The sequence below is a fragment of the Strix uralensis genome, chromosome 11 (assembly GCF_047716275.1).
Source record: "Strix uralensis isolate ZFMK-TIS-50842 chromosome 11, bStrUra1, whole genome shotgun sequence".
NCBI classification, from domain to species: domain Eukaryota; kingdom Metazoa; phylum Chordata; class Aves; order Strigiformes; family Strigidae; genus Strix; species Strix uralensis.
The window spans coordinates 11,508,640-11,524,778 of NC_133982.1; the positions used below are offsets into that span (position 1 = coordinate 11,508,640).

Consider the following 16,139-nt stretch of genomic DNA (forward strand, 5'->3'; position numbering starts at 1 on the left):
TTGGGACAGCAATAACTGTTAACAAGTAGTCTGGAAAAATTGTCTGAAAATGACTTGTCCTCCACACATGAGCATTTGAGGTTTCCATGGAAAATTAAGATGCCAGTGGCTATTTGGAACATTGTTCAGGTATTCTTTTTAATGGAAAATTTGCCAGTTATTGATCCAGAGCATGTACCCCTTGCTTTCAGAAAGCTGCAAGCAACTTTCCAATCAGTGGCTGTCAAAAAAATTACTGCCTTTTTATACTGATACAAGACAACAGTCAAAGTGCAACTCCACTGCTACTCAGTGTCTGTCTTTAATTAACTGCAATGCACAACAGAAAAATAATTTTGTTTACCATTCCACAATACTTGCATAGGCATCATATAAAGTACTTCTGAACACTCTAAAATAATTCCAGAACTGCCTGAAATAACTTACTGTCGAGTTCAGAAACCAAAGAACCTAAAGACAAGAGGTTGTGCATGATTCAAACATGTTCCCCAATTACAGTGTCATACCTGCACAGAAGAGATCTGTACTCCGAGGGAATTAATTAATTTCAGTTCTTAAACTGAAAGAAAACCCTTCACTTTCATTTTGGAGACCACTAGCAGAACTGGAGGCAAACTGCACCATGTCAAAATTCCTAGAAACATTTTAGCAGCTGTTCAATCCTCCAAATATTTGTTGCAGGCCTCAAAAGACTCAAAAAATATTTTTCTTCCTCAGTGTATTCTTCAAGATAACACTAGATTCATTCATTTTCTTGTAGGTTGAGAACATTTGTTTTCTTATAAATATATCCCCAAATGATGCCTATAGGATGTTAGAAAGTTAAAACATCAGTGAAACACTCAAATAGAAAACTAGTTTAAAACTGAAGGGGAAATTTTCAGAAAAGAAAAGCTGCTGAAGTGGAAAGAAGTCATTTACAGACATCCCATAATTTTTAAGGGAAAGCAGAGAGTTGAGCAATCATAACTCTAATGTACTGAAACTTTAACAGTAAGCTTGGAAGCATAGCTAAAAGATGACCTTACAAAAGGCATGATTAATCCTAAAACTGTGCCAGGAAAACTCAAGTTTTCCAGTTTAACAGCAAAAATGGCAGACATTTTATAAAGAAAATTTTGACACACAAGGAGTTTCAGTGGGGGAAGCATTACCAGTGATCTAGTTGTATGAAACAAAACATAAAAAAAACCCTCAAAAAAGCACAAAACCCCCTTGATTGCAGCAAGATTTTTCTTCCTTTCAAACAACTGTCTTACGCTCTTTAATATCAAACTTGTAATACAATGGTTTCACCTCCTCTGGAAAGAAAACTGCACGAGAGGGGTTTATTTAATAAATCCCTTGAGTTTCTGAGAGAGATCAATCACCAGCATCTGGAACCTGCACTTTTTTCACTCCAGGATTAAGTCACAGGCAATGACTAAAGTCTCTTTGAACCAGGGTCTGCTAACAGACTCGCAGTCAACGAACGTCCACCCCAGCCTTCGCAAGGCAGGAAATCGTACAAACTTGCAGATATCAAAAAGGATCAGAATCAGCCTTCCCAGAGCCTCGAAAACATGAGCCCCCTTCATAGGAAACATCGATCGTTTGATGTGCTAAGTTCACACCACCACCAGTGTTTTTCCAAACGCTAGAGAACACGTGTCCAAGAGCAACCCACGAAGCAGAGACTCGGGCAAGAGGTAAGTGATCCAAGCACGTCCCTGCTCCGCTTCCTCTGCGACGGGGAACGGATAAGGAGGACTAAACTGAACCAAGTCATTAAGTCCCACCAAAACCACCCACAAACAGTACTAAACAGGGCCTGTTTCTGATATGTTCCGAGTTAAGGCATTAGCACAGCGAGAAGCGCACTTTGTAAGAAGCTAGCGTTCCATCTGGCTTAGAGAGAAAATACCCATTTGTTATCTTCCTGCTTATCAATTTAATTTGAAAGGAAATGTTAAATTATTTTTTCACTTACATCTGCAACATGAAAGATACACTGAAGCTATATTCAAATTATTTTGTTTCAATAAGTAACTGTGTACTTCCTGTAGACAGATTTTATATTTATAGGTAGCTAGATAGAGATTTTACACACATCTACGTATAAAGACACACATATATCTCATATTAAAAAACAGAAAATACGTCTTTAAATCCTCTATGAATATTGAGCCTGCAGCTACAATGAAACTCTTCTGTTAGGAGGGGTGAAAGTCTCCAGATGAAAGTAGATTTTGAAAAATTTTTAGAGCCCAGGGGTTCATTTTTAATGAGCCGTTACTTTAAGTACTGCATAAAAAATACAAGAAATTGATAGTCCATTTAGCCTGCACTATACCTAATGCAAAAGTCATTAAGATGCATTATTCTTAATGTTTATGATATGATCAGTAAGTGTACAAGTTTCTTTTTTTTAAAAAGTCAAGAATGTCCATACATCTCTTATGATACAGTTTTTAAACACCTACACTTAATACAGGAATACTGTACTGTGAACTTCATACAGGAACATTGTACTGTGAGCACTGCAGCTTACGTGAACATTTTGACACAAGCAAAAATACACAAACAGAAACTGAAAAAACATGGAAAATATCAGCATTTGTTATACTATACCTACATAGGATAGCATGGCTTTCATTTCTTCATCACTTCTAACAGTAATCCGATCACCATCCTCATCTTCATCTAACAAAGAAATGTATTACATCAATGAACAATGGAAGAAGGATATTTACAATTTTGATATGTATGGTTTTTACCTGGACTTTTACAAGCAAGTGAAAATACGAAGAATGTATAAGCCAACTACACAGGTAACCTGGTACTCTGAGATAATAATGTATAATGACTCCAAGCATTAATTAACAATGACTACAATTACATCTAAAAAGGGGGCACAAACAAAGTGCTCAAAACTTTGCTCTCAACAATTCTTTTACTGCCAGAACCTCTCCAGAAGCTGAGAGCCTTACACATGCTATAATACCCTCCACTGAAACCCATCAAGGTATTCTTGTGACACAGCAAACAGAAAGTAAAGTTTCTTAGTGTACTTCGATCCTCCCAGATGGAATTAAGTTTTGGCAGTTTCTTTCACCAGAATGACTAGAAATTTAAAAAAAAAAAAAAAAAATTGTTTTCCTCCCACTAAACCTTTTGGTCCTACTGTCAACCCCACCTCATCTCACCTGCCCTACGTCAAGTTCCTCACATCCCTCTGTCCCCATCCCCATTCCAAATGCACGGGCATCTCTGCTTCTTCCTGACACACCAACACTGACTTAAAAACATTCACTTACAAGCGGACACAAATCCGCAATGTTTATATGGAGAGATTTAGACAAAGGCAGAATTTTGTGAACAAGCAAAGCCAGTCTGTGTGTTTGTTCACAGTGCAACTGCGGGTGAGGAGGAGGCAGGAGGCTCGAGCAGCATTACCAGGCAATAATCACAGTTTTGTGATAATGGCTCGGGCACAGCCACAAACGCACAGACAAGGCACTTTGGTACAACGCAAGAGGCTGCTGTGGAAACAGAACCAGAGGAAAAGCAGGAAGATTCAGAAAGGCTCCAGCAGAGCAAGGCATTCAGAAAGAATTATTAATATGAAGATCTGAAGGAGGAATAGACTTTCCAAAGACATATGGTGGGATTCAGCAGGTGCAGATTTACCAGGGGGCTCCATCCCCGCCATCAGCACCAGCTGGTGCAACAACACGCTCCAATGTCACCAGCCACAGTCGCTGAGACACCCCGTGTGGCTCCTTCACTGCGACGGGAGCGGTGTCCACCCGTCCTCTCCTGGCCCCGTCCTCGTGAAAAGCTCGTACACTCGCACCGGTGGGAGAGCTGCACCAGGCGCCAGATGAAGGGAACAGACCCCTCCCCTCCAAATCAGTTACAAAATATTAATTTCTTTTCATTGCTCTAGCTTTGGGGGAGAAGGGAGGGGTTAATGATCTGTCTCCAGTTTTTGCCTGCTGCCATTTAAATATCTTCCTTAGATACTTATCAAAAAAAACCCCCACAACCAAAGCATGTTGGTGTGCAGCCCAGTGATACATTTGGTTTTTTCCCTTTGGACAGGGAGTTCTTTGAAAATAAAACAACGAAACATCCAACAGATACCAAAGAACAGCTGACAAATTCACATTCCTTTTTGGCCAGAAAACATCTATCGTGGGGAATGTCAACCACACAGGCCTATTTGAGTTGGGATATTTAAAAGGCCTGAGAGACCCACCACTTCCTGAAAGCTGATGTGTCAGGACATATCCACACACACGAGGATGGACAGACCAGAACAATTCTTCTCATGATGGACGGTTACAAAAGCAAAGCACTCTGCCCAAGCTAGCATGCACTGGGGAACCAGGAGGCAACACACCCCCGATATTTCAAACACTTGTTAAATACCAAAGGGTGAGCATGTGGAGATGAGCGAGTGCATTTATATGGCTTTGGGGCCAGAGCAGGTTTGCTCCTGACCAGCTCAGGATGCAAGCTGAGGCTGGGGTAGTCTGTCTGTCTGTCTGTCCCCATCTCTACAGATGTGCTCTGATACACGTGCTCTCTGCAATCACAGTCCCCGTGTACTACTACATTCAAAAGTGCCATTATGTCCCTAGATGAAAACTCACTTTTGCTCCTAGTTACACACAAGAATCTGGGAAGAGATCTGAGTCAATAAATTAAAATTACCCGAGAAAAGGAGTTTGTTCATCTTGCCTCTGAAAACCTAGCAGGTAACTCTGAGGCTGCAAGGAAAAGAGGAAAATAATGCAGAAGAGAGCACAAAACAACAAGAGAGAAATAATAAGGAAAAAAAGTAACATAAAAACCTTAGGATTACACTTTAAAAATATACTGGAAGAGAGCTAAGGAACACTAGAAACACAGAATCTGGAAGAGGAACTAGATAGCACAGCAATGTCCTACAAGATCCTTGTCTCATGGAAATTTAACTGGTGAACTGCCAGATCGCTAAAACTACTTGCAAGGGTTACCAGCCTGCAGCGAGTCACGAATGATGAAAAAATTAAGAAGAGTTAGTGAGTTGAAACTGAATGCTGCCTCGCCTGGAAACATTTTAGGCAGAAAGGAGGAGGAGTTGTAAAACTGCTACCTGGCCGAAACCCAAGTCCCAGTCGCAGTGTGTAACCGAGTAAGAAAGGCTGAAGAAGCAGATGTTGGAACAGTGAACACAACGAACGTCGCGCATCGACAAGAAAGGATCAGAGTAAAATGCAGAAGAGGGCAAACATATGACAGAGAGATGAATATACAGAGATAAAAACTGTTAAACAAGCCTGGCCTGAGGGAACAAACTGAGCTGGGACCACCAGAAAAAGAAAAAAAAGCTGGAAAACTCTTAGAGCCCACTTGCAAAGTGTTTTTAAAAGCAAAACAAAAAATAATCGCACATTATTTATTGCAAATTGTTAAGAAATAATTCTGAAGTTCTCCGAACTGCAAAATTCCTGATGTGGTATAAAGAGAATAAATTAAAAATATGTTGATGAAAAGGCAGAAAATGTTACCTGGCATTAAAAAAGCCAAATCTAAAATAGCCAGGTAATGCTTGTAAAAAACAAAACCAGAAAAAAAATATATTTCTTGTATCTGTGCAAAGATCCTTTGCCACCCTATCATGACATTTAAGTGGGCACAACCCAAAAACTAGCTAGATATGATGACACAAGGGTTCCGAAAGATTTCCAGGCTTCTCTACTTGCCTAGAGCACAGCAACACGATTTTCCAGCACATTAGGGAAGCAAAAGTAGAACCAAAAAAGCCTACGTACTGGCAGGATTTTGCTAATGTCACTTAAAATGGAGGAAGAAATCCTCACAAGATACCAAATAGAGTGCAGCAGATGGTAAACAAATATTATGAAGCAATCTTCACAAAATCTGCAGTGTGTCACAAATATACAAAATGGCAGAGTTTGGATAAAAGGATCATAACAGGCCATATGTTGTTAGTGATTTTATTTGTAGCGATGTGTAATACAGTGGCGAATTCCACATAAAGGTCCAACAGTGGGAGAAGTGCAGCCCCAGGTAGGAGCCGCAATGGATGGTACAACTGTAGATAACAACAACTAAACAAACAGTAGAGGAGCCTGCGCCGGATGGCAATTATCTACATCTGAAGAAGCAATGAAGCAGGTGAGAAAGAAGCTTGAACTGGTAAAATCTAGGCATTTGATATGAAAAAAGTAACCAGAAACATCACGCATCAATATACATAACATATTTTAGATGCCAGTTAAATGGCAGGGGAAATGGTTTTGTGCAGATGTAAATGACAGACTAGAGACATGAACTGAAAGCACAGAAGCAGATGTTAGAAGACACAACGAAATAAGTATTTCCAGGAAAGTTCTACACATGGTACCATTAATATGGGCTACTGCCCTGATTGCAGCAACTGCTACTGGTGCATGAAGTTCAAACAAAGCTAATGTGCGATGTGGGAGGTATGTAAAAAAAATATTAACAAATCATAAAAATTAAAAAAAAAAGAAAAAGGCAAGGTCTGGAGACTGGTTGTGCTCAGGTCTCTGCAGAAAGTCTTGTTTTAAAAAGCTGGACAGGAGAGACGTTGAGGCTACAGAGAAATAACACTTAAAACCTCCATTCTTAGGTTTCTGGTATTTTAGGAAAGGAAAACACAAACATACAAAAAGAAAAATGGAAAGCGCTAAATAGTACTTGAAGGACCATAAAGCAATGTTTCCTTTGATTATCTACATGCAGAATTATCCATAAAGCTCTAAAAGGGAGAGAAATGCTAATAAGAATGCAAGGCCCTATCTTGTCATATCTGCTCTCTCACCTTCAGCATCACTACCTTACTCATATAACACTCCTAATCCCCTCCAGCTTCTTGCTATGTCATCTCTATCAAAGGAAAACAGACTTACATAGAAAAAAAAAATATAATAAACATTAAAAGGAATAGCAGGAGCCCACTCCACTTGGAACAAAACTCTAGCTCAGTATCTTATCCCCTACAACACAGATGTTTGACTCCCCTTTGCAGCTTACTGCTCTCCAGGTAGGACAATCCCCCAGGAATCCCTCCAAAAATAAAAATAATCAGGGTTCAAAGAATAGAGCTGAAATAGATATTAGCAGATACAGGTCTAAATCTCCACTAACATAATCACTGAGAGCTTTTCTAACTTGGCAAAAGCAGAATATAACCACCTTCATGAGGTGCAAGTGCCATTATGGAGAACCCTAGCCTACAGCTTTCTCAGATCCCACACAGAAGCTCTTTTTCCCAGCTTCTCAACCAGACCCACATGTCTTTTTAGAAGCAATTACTACTGCCCAAGCCTAACCAGTTTGCACATTCCTGCAGCTCTCCTACCTCCTCCAGGAGCTGAAGCTGAGTAACTACTGACACCTCCCTCTCTCACGCAGGAGACAGAGATGGTGTATTTAGCTTGAGCCCAGCCGAAGAGAAAAAAGAAAACTAAACACACAGCACCCCTTCCACCAAAAAACAAACGTTTGTTCCAGTGAAAGGAAACATTAATTTCTAAGACTGCTATATTTGGTATAAAATCTGTACGTTGTACCACATTTCTGTAAAAGCTGCTGCTCTTTTGGTTTCTTCCAATGAAGGATTAAAATTTTAAAAACTTAAACCTACAGGTACTTTATACTTTTCATTTAATTCGAGCAATATAATTGCAATGAGGAGTAAGAGCATGGTAAGGTCATGCTGGTAATTAAAGCTATATTGTAGAAATATGCTCATTCAAGATGTGATTAAATAATAAAATATTGCTTAGTTCAGTATCATCATTAAACTTGCATTAATGCATAAATATTTAACTGTAACATATAATGAACGTAAACATTATTTATTTAAAAAAATGACAGCCCTGTAATGTGACAAAGGAGACAGTTTATACAAGTCATACTTACACTCAAATGCTGTTGTCGTTGCATCTGGCAAAACTTGACCGATAACATCCTAAAATGTAAAGAACAATTAGCTATATATCAAATGGGAAATGCCTGAGATGACTTAGAGTAAATCATCTTAATCACTCCCCAGCTGCAGGCTGAAGACTTAAAGACCTGATACTTACCACTGCCCCAAAATAACCAATTTTTTAGCGCACAACACAAATCGGTACAAATCATGGTGCTGTTCTCCTTCCTCTCCACGTTACCTTGAAGAAAACTTATCTTTACAAATAACTCAATCATAATCGCAAACAAGTCAGTGCTGTCTGCTCTTGCAGTTTAAAGAATCGGTTTTGTCTGTAGGTTATAGAAAAATATACATCTAACTCATTGAAGTCAGTCATAAAAGGAGAGGTTTATGACTGACTTTTTACTTAAGAAAGCATGTTTTGTCTCTCGGTCTTTCTGCTTATATGACCCCAATTCCTCCTCTTCACCTCCAAAGAACTGCCCTGGTCCTCCCTCCCACCACAGAGCAACCTCACCACACAGCTCCCACCCCTGCCCTGCCTGCAGCTCAGGAACAAGAGGGCAACCAACAGCTCAGGATGGGTTTAGGGCTGCCATCATGAATTCAAACAGCAGCTGTGAGACTAAACAAGTTTTTGTTGCTTTGACTCCGCAACGGCCCAGGAAAGCGGTGGGACCCAGCCGCTGCGCTGAGCTCCTGCTGCTGCCCCGCAAAGCAGCGCAGTGCCTCGCGACGCTCTCCGCAAGCCGCAAAGTTTGGAGGGCTCTTTGTTGTTCTTCATTAGAATTTAAACTTCTTCAAAACTTGGTAGACAGATTCAAATACATTGACTGCCCTGGAGGAAATAAGGTTCAAACACCCCAAGAAGTGGAAGCACTAACCTAGAAGGCAGCCTCCAGCCCTGGCGTTCCGACGATGCCGCGCGGTGCCTTTCTGAGGGGAGATGTGAGCTGCACGTACACCAGCCCATCACAAAACACACCCAACACCGCCAACTGTTACACCTCTCTGATCCAAACCAGCATTTTTATGCCAATACAAGCCTTTCCTGTACAACTAAACCACGAGGAAGAGAGGTCTTTTTTATTTTTTGAGTCTTTACATACAGCATTTACTCAAAATTCAGTGACTAACAGCTGCTCAGACTGAAGTCATCCCAGCCTCCCAGTGTATGTGCTGTTGTCAGCCTTTGCGAGGCTGCAATATGTCATGTCAGGGCACGGCATAAATGCACAGCATGGTTTTTTCCTTCCTGCTGCCTGATTTCTCATGTCAGACAATCTCTCCACTGACAGTGTCACGAAGTGATTAGAAATTAATGAACAACAGTATTTATTGTAGTACATACACTGTGAGCATCTTGGGGTGCTAAGCACTCCCCCACATCAAAGCTTTAGTGATCACTGTCCTGTCACTTCTGTTTTCTCTATCTTTTGCTTAGTCTAAACCCAGGAAATTAAACATTCTGTGCAATGCTAAAGAGATACAATTAATACAACGAGAAAGCAGCAAAAGCAACCTAAAGACTTCCACAGAGCTAACTGAAGCAAATAATATTTCTAAAACTTTCTCATGTTGTCTTTTTGGTTTAGATGCTAAAAAAAAAAATCAATAGTATTTAATTTAAACTATTAATTATATACGAAAGATGTGCAATACAGCTTACCTAATTCTGTAGACTGTAAATCTGTGGAGCCAAAAAAAGAAAAAAACCCCAAAACATTGTCATGTTAACAAAAATTCTTCCATTTAAATACTTCTTACAGGGTTTGACAGCTCTGTCTGTCCTCTGTCAAAAGCCAGCCAAGCTGCACCCTCTGCTCCTAACAAGAAATTAAAGCCTTGCCTAAACAGAAGAATGTACTGATAACTAATTATTCCTAAATCCATTTAGTTAAACATTGAAAATTCCTCAGCAAACACACTTTAATTGTGTTAGATTTAAGCCACTTGTAAAATGCTCTTAGGTGGGCACAAATCCATGCTTCCATGAAATGGATTTAAAAATTGGTATCAGAAAAGGACCCCAGTTCTGGGGTCTTTAAAAACTGTATTTAAGAGGTATGTAAGCATGGCACTGAGACAGAGAGAGTTCTGATGGCCCCAAATGTCTGCTAGCAAAGCTCCAAGACTCCCAAAGCTTCAATAGCACTGGAACAGTGATGATAAATTCTTACACACCCCCCCCCCCACTTCAGAATAACTTTGTCTATATATTGGGACTTCTTTAAAATGGGTAATAACCAAGTAGATTAAATTAAGGACTATGTACCATAACTCTGTCTTACACTAAATAAACAGTTGAAAAGAAAACCCTACCAACAACCACAAAAACTTTGCTCTGGTCAGCTTTCAATATTTCAATTAAATCAACGCATCTGAGAAAATCTAGCCTTGCAGGGAGTGTAAGGGAGGGAAATTACACCATCACTCTCTTGTTACCATAGTATTTTCATCAGCTACATAAGATTTTCATGCACAAACATTCAGCAGACCTCTCAGTGACCCAAGCTTAAAGGATTACTCTAAATTCCAAGAGATTATGCATGCGTGATGATTTTCTACTATCAAAACAGGGATCACAAACAATAAAATACTACAACTTGTAGACATTATTCAAGTGGGCTCACATAGATGATAGCTTCTACTTTATCTCACAAAAGTGAAAAGCCACTAACAATGAGGAGAAAAAACAGGGAACAGCAGCTGAAACAAGAACTCCATCAAATCTGCTCTCTAGAAGAGCTGTGGAGCACTTCTCTCTTGGGAGAGAAAGCAGGCAATGTGAAAGCACTGCTTTAAACAACAGTGTAAATATTGAACCCATGGCCCTCACTCCTGTTTCAGTTAAAATTTGTTTTATCTCAGTATGACATCATGAAGTTATCCGGAACTAACACCAAGTGCTTAAATACTCTAGTGACAGACAAAGCAAACGAACCTAGACAGCCTGATGAAAAAAATAAACCCACTGTAATTCCTTTAATGGTGCCTTTAAAATAAATCTGTTTACAGGTAACTTACAGGTCTGCAAAGCTGATATACACAGAACATATTTAAAGTGACATTATGAAGAACAGCTCTTAGCAGCCAGTTTAGGAAAGTAATCAAGAAAATGCCTAACCTAAAGCATACAAGGAACATTGCTTCCATGGGTCAAGCACCATCCTATTACCTCGAGGTCAACCACCAGCACCAACCTGCAGGTACCAGGTTTTCCAGTTTAAATACCAGTTTAGTACCTGTAAAGGCTCCTCCAAGAGACAGAATTAGAGCAGATGAAAATTAAGAAGTGTGTCATTTAGCATGTAAGACGTTACAGTGAGCAGACTCCGGACTCCAACAGGTTATTCTATGGCTACGGACAGGATATTTGGTGACTCTACACCACAGCTTCTTTTCTGAAAAGGGAAGATGGAAATAATCTTGCATGCCAGCCTGAAACCCTGCAAGGCTATGCTCATTTGTATTCACAAGGCTGCTCACATTTCTAGGATGCTAAATTAACTAAAATCATGTTTAAAAAAAAATTTTGCTATTGCCAAAGATAATTTTATGGGGCTTTCTTAATACAAAGCAGACCATGGGACCTACCTCAGAAGCCTTACTATGCAGCTAATTCAAGGCTCCCCCAAGTCCCCAGTTCTCACCGATGCTAGAGTTCTGGGGGTATGCACCTGCTTTTTTGGAACTGGCTAATAAACATGCTTCTGCAGTTCAAGGCAAGATGGTACTTCTCATCAATGCCCTTAGACCACAGGTACCCAGAGCAGGCTCACGCCTGCTGTGCTCTGCACAGCACCATGCAGAGCCAGATCAGTGCTAAACAGGGCAAACGACGGGGATTATTCAGAGCCTGATGGTGCCCCAAACAGCAGGAGCTCAGAAAAAAGGGGTACCTTGCATCCCCATGTCTTCAGTTTAGAGAGACATGGACAGTAAGGGAAACAGTGGGGTCTGACTGGATTATTACTATTTAGTAATTTACCTTAGCAGGAAATGTCTCAATTCTCCACATTATCTTTAATTGATACTCTAACACATAAGCCCTCTGTAATTGCCTATCAGAGGAGTGGAAATTACAGCCAAGGCAGAAGGACAACAGAAGCCTGGGTCAGCCCTGCTCCTGCCCTCCCCAACCACACGTGGTGCCAGACCTACCACGCTTTAGCGTACGGAACCTTACTTCATTTAATTTCTGTAGTTACCAGATAAATTAAGTGCATGTGCATACTGTGATGGCACCTCCTGAAACACAATCAGCTAGACAAATGAGGGCCTTGAGACAGTTCAGACCTTATTAAACTTCTTCCTTCTTAAGATTTCACGGTGCACAAGAGAGGGTTTTTGACAGGAAAACGACAATCATGGAATGGTACTACTGCGTGGCTGCACTCCCAGACAAACACTGTCATAACACCCATCATCCCCACATCTGAGATTTCCACTGACGGCGAGAAATGTGTCATCACCTACTGACTCACCACACATAATCCAACACTTCCAGTTAGGATGGAGGTACTGCTGTCACCGCTACACCCAACGTAACAGCCTAACAGTGCGTAACTGGAAATTATCATCACCGACACAGATGTGACCTGATGCAGAAACCTATCCGCTTTCACCCAACAAAGAGCTTGGACATTTCAACCCGGGAACTATTCATATTCTTCTATCAGTGGGTGGAAATAATTCAGTGTGCAGACGGCTGGAGACAGACCTGCGTCTGCAGAGGAGCTAGGTGAAGAGAACAGGCGATCTGCAGCAGTTGCATCTTCTCAGAATACTGTTAATGCTGTGCTCTCAACCTGCACTGCGCAGAACAGCGACCAGCACGTGTGGTCACCCGCCTAGTGCCGTTCTCCACGGCGCTCTGCTGTGCTAAATCAAACAACTGCATAAGGGTATGCTCTTCGCTTCGGCAGCTGTGCCTGGCTGGGGCAGAAGTGCCTACAGCATAGGCCATGGACATCACCAAATGTTTTGTGGCTGCCTCAACGTACAGAGTGTCCTGTACAACCATCGCAGAAGTTTGGGAGGAACAGTGATTGCTGAATGTGAGCATAACCACAGAAGCTGGGATTTTGTAAGAAAACTAGCAATGTATGCTCCTGCCATGTTCCAACATCATCTGCTGACTGGAGAAACTGCCACCTACGTCATGAAACAGGAAGCTCAACCTGCTCGTAACTGGAGAAATAAATTTTTTAAAGTCCAGTAGATCTGCTAGACAGCTGCAAGCAAACAACTAAGATGAGCATCAAAATCGTATGTGGAGTGGGAAGAATTAGAAACCTCTTTTCTCAGTGACTTTAATAGTGATGCAGAACAAGACGGGCGTTGCATTAGTCAAACCTGCTTGCAGTTCTTGGCCTTTGAGCAGGGATGGTTTGTATGAGTGAACTCAAGGCTTGCTGGTCACGGGAACTGCCCCTCTGGCAGTACGTAGAATGCTCTGCATGACCCATTATATCACAGTCCCTCTGCTTTGATTTATTCTCTGACAGATCCCCCACATAACTGCCTCCCTAAACATATTAGCAGTGAAAAGCAGAGTCCTGAGATGTGCCAAGCTGAAGATTTGCCTGACACGTCCTCCTCTGTTACCCTTTCACACTTAAGAGTGGCCACAGCTCTCAGGAAGCATCACTTCCACGTGACTGGAGGTTAACTGCAGGCGTTGATGACTTTGGGTGCTCCTCAAGCTCCCGTGTTGTCCACTGACCACAAAAGCTCTTAGAAGCACTTCAGATGTCAAGGGCTCTGTCAAGCTCCCTTCTCAGCATGCTGGAGGCAATTACTCAAACTCCTCGCAGCAGGGCATCTCACTAGACCCAAGTTCAGTACTTTACCCTGATACAACTAATAAATCAGTGCAGGTAGAGCCTACTGGAGCTATTTCAACAGCCGTAATATTGTACTTCTGCTTATTTGGGATCTGTCTCCAAAAGGCACACTGTCTGTATTGTATCACAACTGAACACACAGGTTCATTTTAACTTCAGCTCAAAAAGTCATACACTGGCCCCAGCTGCAACCTGACGGAGCTGTTACAGGAACTTCAACAGAAACTGCAGCTGCAGAGTCTTAGGTGTAAGATATAGTCCAACCACCAAGTTACAGCTGTGCTGCCTGAAGATCTCACTAGCTTCAGACACAGGTCTCCAGACCTCACTGCTGCCCGAAATGAAGACTCCTGGAGCACCCGTAGGACCACAAGCTCAGAGTAAACTATGGTCTCCAGTTCCTAGTGCATACACTGTTTAAGCAGTTTAAACTTCAACAGCACTTTTTTCCAACCTACTTGTTAAACAGACTACAGAGCTCAAGTTTAAGGCCCACATACCCCCAGCTGCTTTTCTACTGAAACATTAAGGATGAAAACTAAAAAGCAAAATGGTTTTGTAAAGCCATGCCCTCATCCTGACAGCATTTCTTTATTTACTTTTAAGTAATACAACCAAACTTAAATTTCAAATAATCCTAAAATGCCAAAGGATAGTCCACGCATCAGTGATTATCTCACTTTATTTGGGAAAATACTGAGAAACATGAAGCGGAATGTGGAGTAAACCTGGCTCAGATTTGCACCGCTTGTCTTTGAAGGGTGGAGTGGGTTGTCCCAGGCTTGCTGTGTAACCACTGGAAACTCACAGCAATCTCCAAGGAGAAACTGTTCCTCCCAAAAATCTCACTGACCTGTCAAAAGTTCTGCTCCCTCTCCTCCACCTACAGAAAGCCTTGGATAATGTTAAATGTTAGAAAGAACGAAATCTGGAACATCTGCCATCCACTCCAATTACCTCTGCAAACTTCTACAGGCCCAACATTGAACGTCTTCCAGCAAATCAACCCCTTAATCCCCATGTGTCTTCTCAGCAAAATGCAACACATTGAAAGAGATCTGCAGAATCTCTCTCCAATGTTACTAACAACAGAAGAAATTAAATATGGACATGATCCGTGGTATGGGAAGATTTTTTTTTAGAGAAATAGGGGCACATGGAGTGTCTAGCAGAGACGTGTTATGAGGAAAGATGAGGGCATCCTGAAGAAAATACGTATGAACTGCACACAAAGACTAGACTTTTCTTTGGGCTAAGGATGCAATTAAGGAGAAACAGTAAGTGGGATAAGTATCCACCGCTATTGCTGAGTAAACAGAGGATTCTTGTATACTTGATGTGCAGTGGGGGAGAAAATAAGGCAGGCAGGGTTTGAGGACAGTTTGGGGCAAAGGAGATGCAACAAACCCATAGTGCAGCAATGGGCAATATCAGCGAAGGCAAGTACAGCTACAGCCCACGAGTCCGTCGCCCTGCCCAAGCCAGGCGGGCGCTAATTTCCACAAACATCATCTTTTTAAATCACCCTAAAGCGATGCCCCATGACCCGCTGCCCATCGCGCCAAGGCGCACAGGCCCAGGGACGCTGCGCGCGGGGCTTTACCTCGTGGTCAACCCCTTGGAAGAACCAACCCTGCAGAGCTTCCCAATGGCCTGGGACCACCGCCCTGCGGTTTGGGTCCTCCTGACTGCTTCACCGCAAAGAAACGCTTCTCTGCACATGAGACAAATCCACCCCGTGCCGCTGCACCGGCACCGCCTCCCCTTAAAGCACGAGGGGCCCGACGCTGCCCCAGGCCCCCGATTTTTGTCAGCCTCTACCAGCATTACTTTCCTATTAAAACTTTCAAGCGCAGACAGGAGGCAATAAAAACAACCCGTCCCTAAAGAAACGAAAAAATTAAAAATAAAAATAATAAAAAAAAGACACCTTTCGCCTTCCAGGGAGGATTTTTATTACCACTTTCCCCACCCGACCCGGGTGACCGGTCGGAGCTACCGGAGCCGCAGACCCCCCGCGTACTACGGGAAGAGGGGTGGGGTGGGGGGTGTCCCGGTACCGCCGCCCCCGCCGGGACTCACCAGCACGTCCCTAAAGAGCAGCTGAGACGCGGAGTGAACGGTCCAGTCGACGGCCCCTCCGTCTGGGATCTTGATCCGGATCACCAGCGCCTGGCTCTCCATGGCGCGGGAGGGGCCGCAGAGCAGCCAGAGCATCCCCGCCCCACCGGGCTCACATGCTGCGGCGGGCCCGGGGCTGCCGAGCCGAGCTGAGTTAAGCCGAGCCGGGCCAAGCCGAGCCGGGCCGAGCCGGGCCTGCGCCGCCCCGCCCCGCC

The 16,139-nt window shown here is 42.5% G+C and overlaps 1 protein-coding gene across 8 annotated transcripts in view; it reads right to left on the bottom strand.

Annotated features, from left to right (window-relative positions):
• The window catches only part of MAP2K5 (mitogen-activated protein kinase kinase 5), a 141,399-nt gene extending 125,260 nt beyond the window's left edge, over positions 1-16,139 (bottom strand). For all 8 annotated transcript variants that reach the window (XM_074880149.1, XM_074880152.1, XM_074880148.1 and 5 more), the window contains exons 1-3: positions 15,886-16,139; positions 7,942-7,990; positions 2,615-2,682 (exon numbers count right to left, since the gene is read on the bottom strand). In XM_074880149.1, coding sequence (XP_074736250.1) covers positions 2,615-2,682; positions 7,942-7,990; positions 15,886-16,020 — 252 coding nt within the window. In that variant the 5' untranslated portion in view covers positions 16,021-16,139. The remainder of the gene's footprint in view (positions 1-2,614; positions 2,683-7,941; positions 7,991-15,885) is intronic.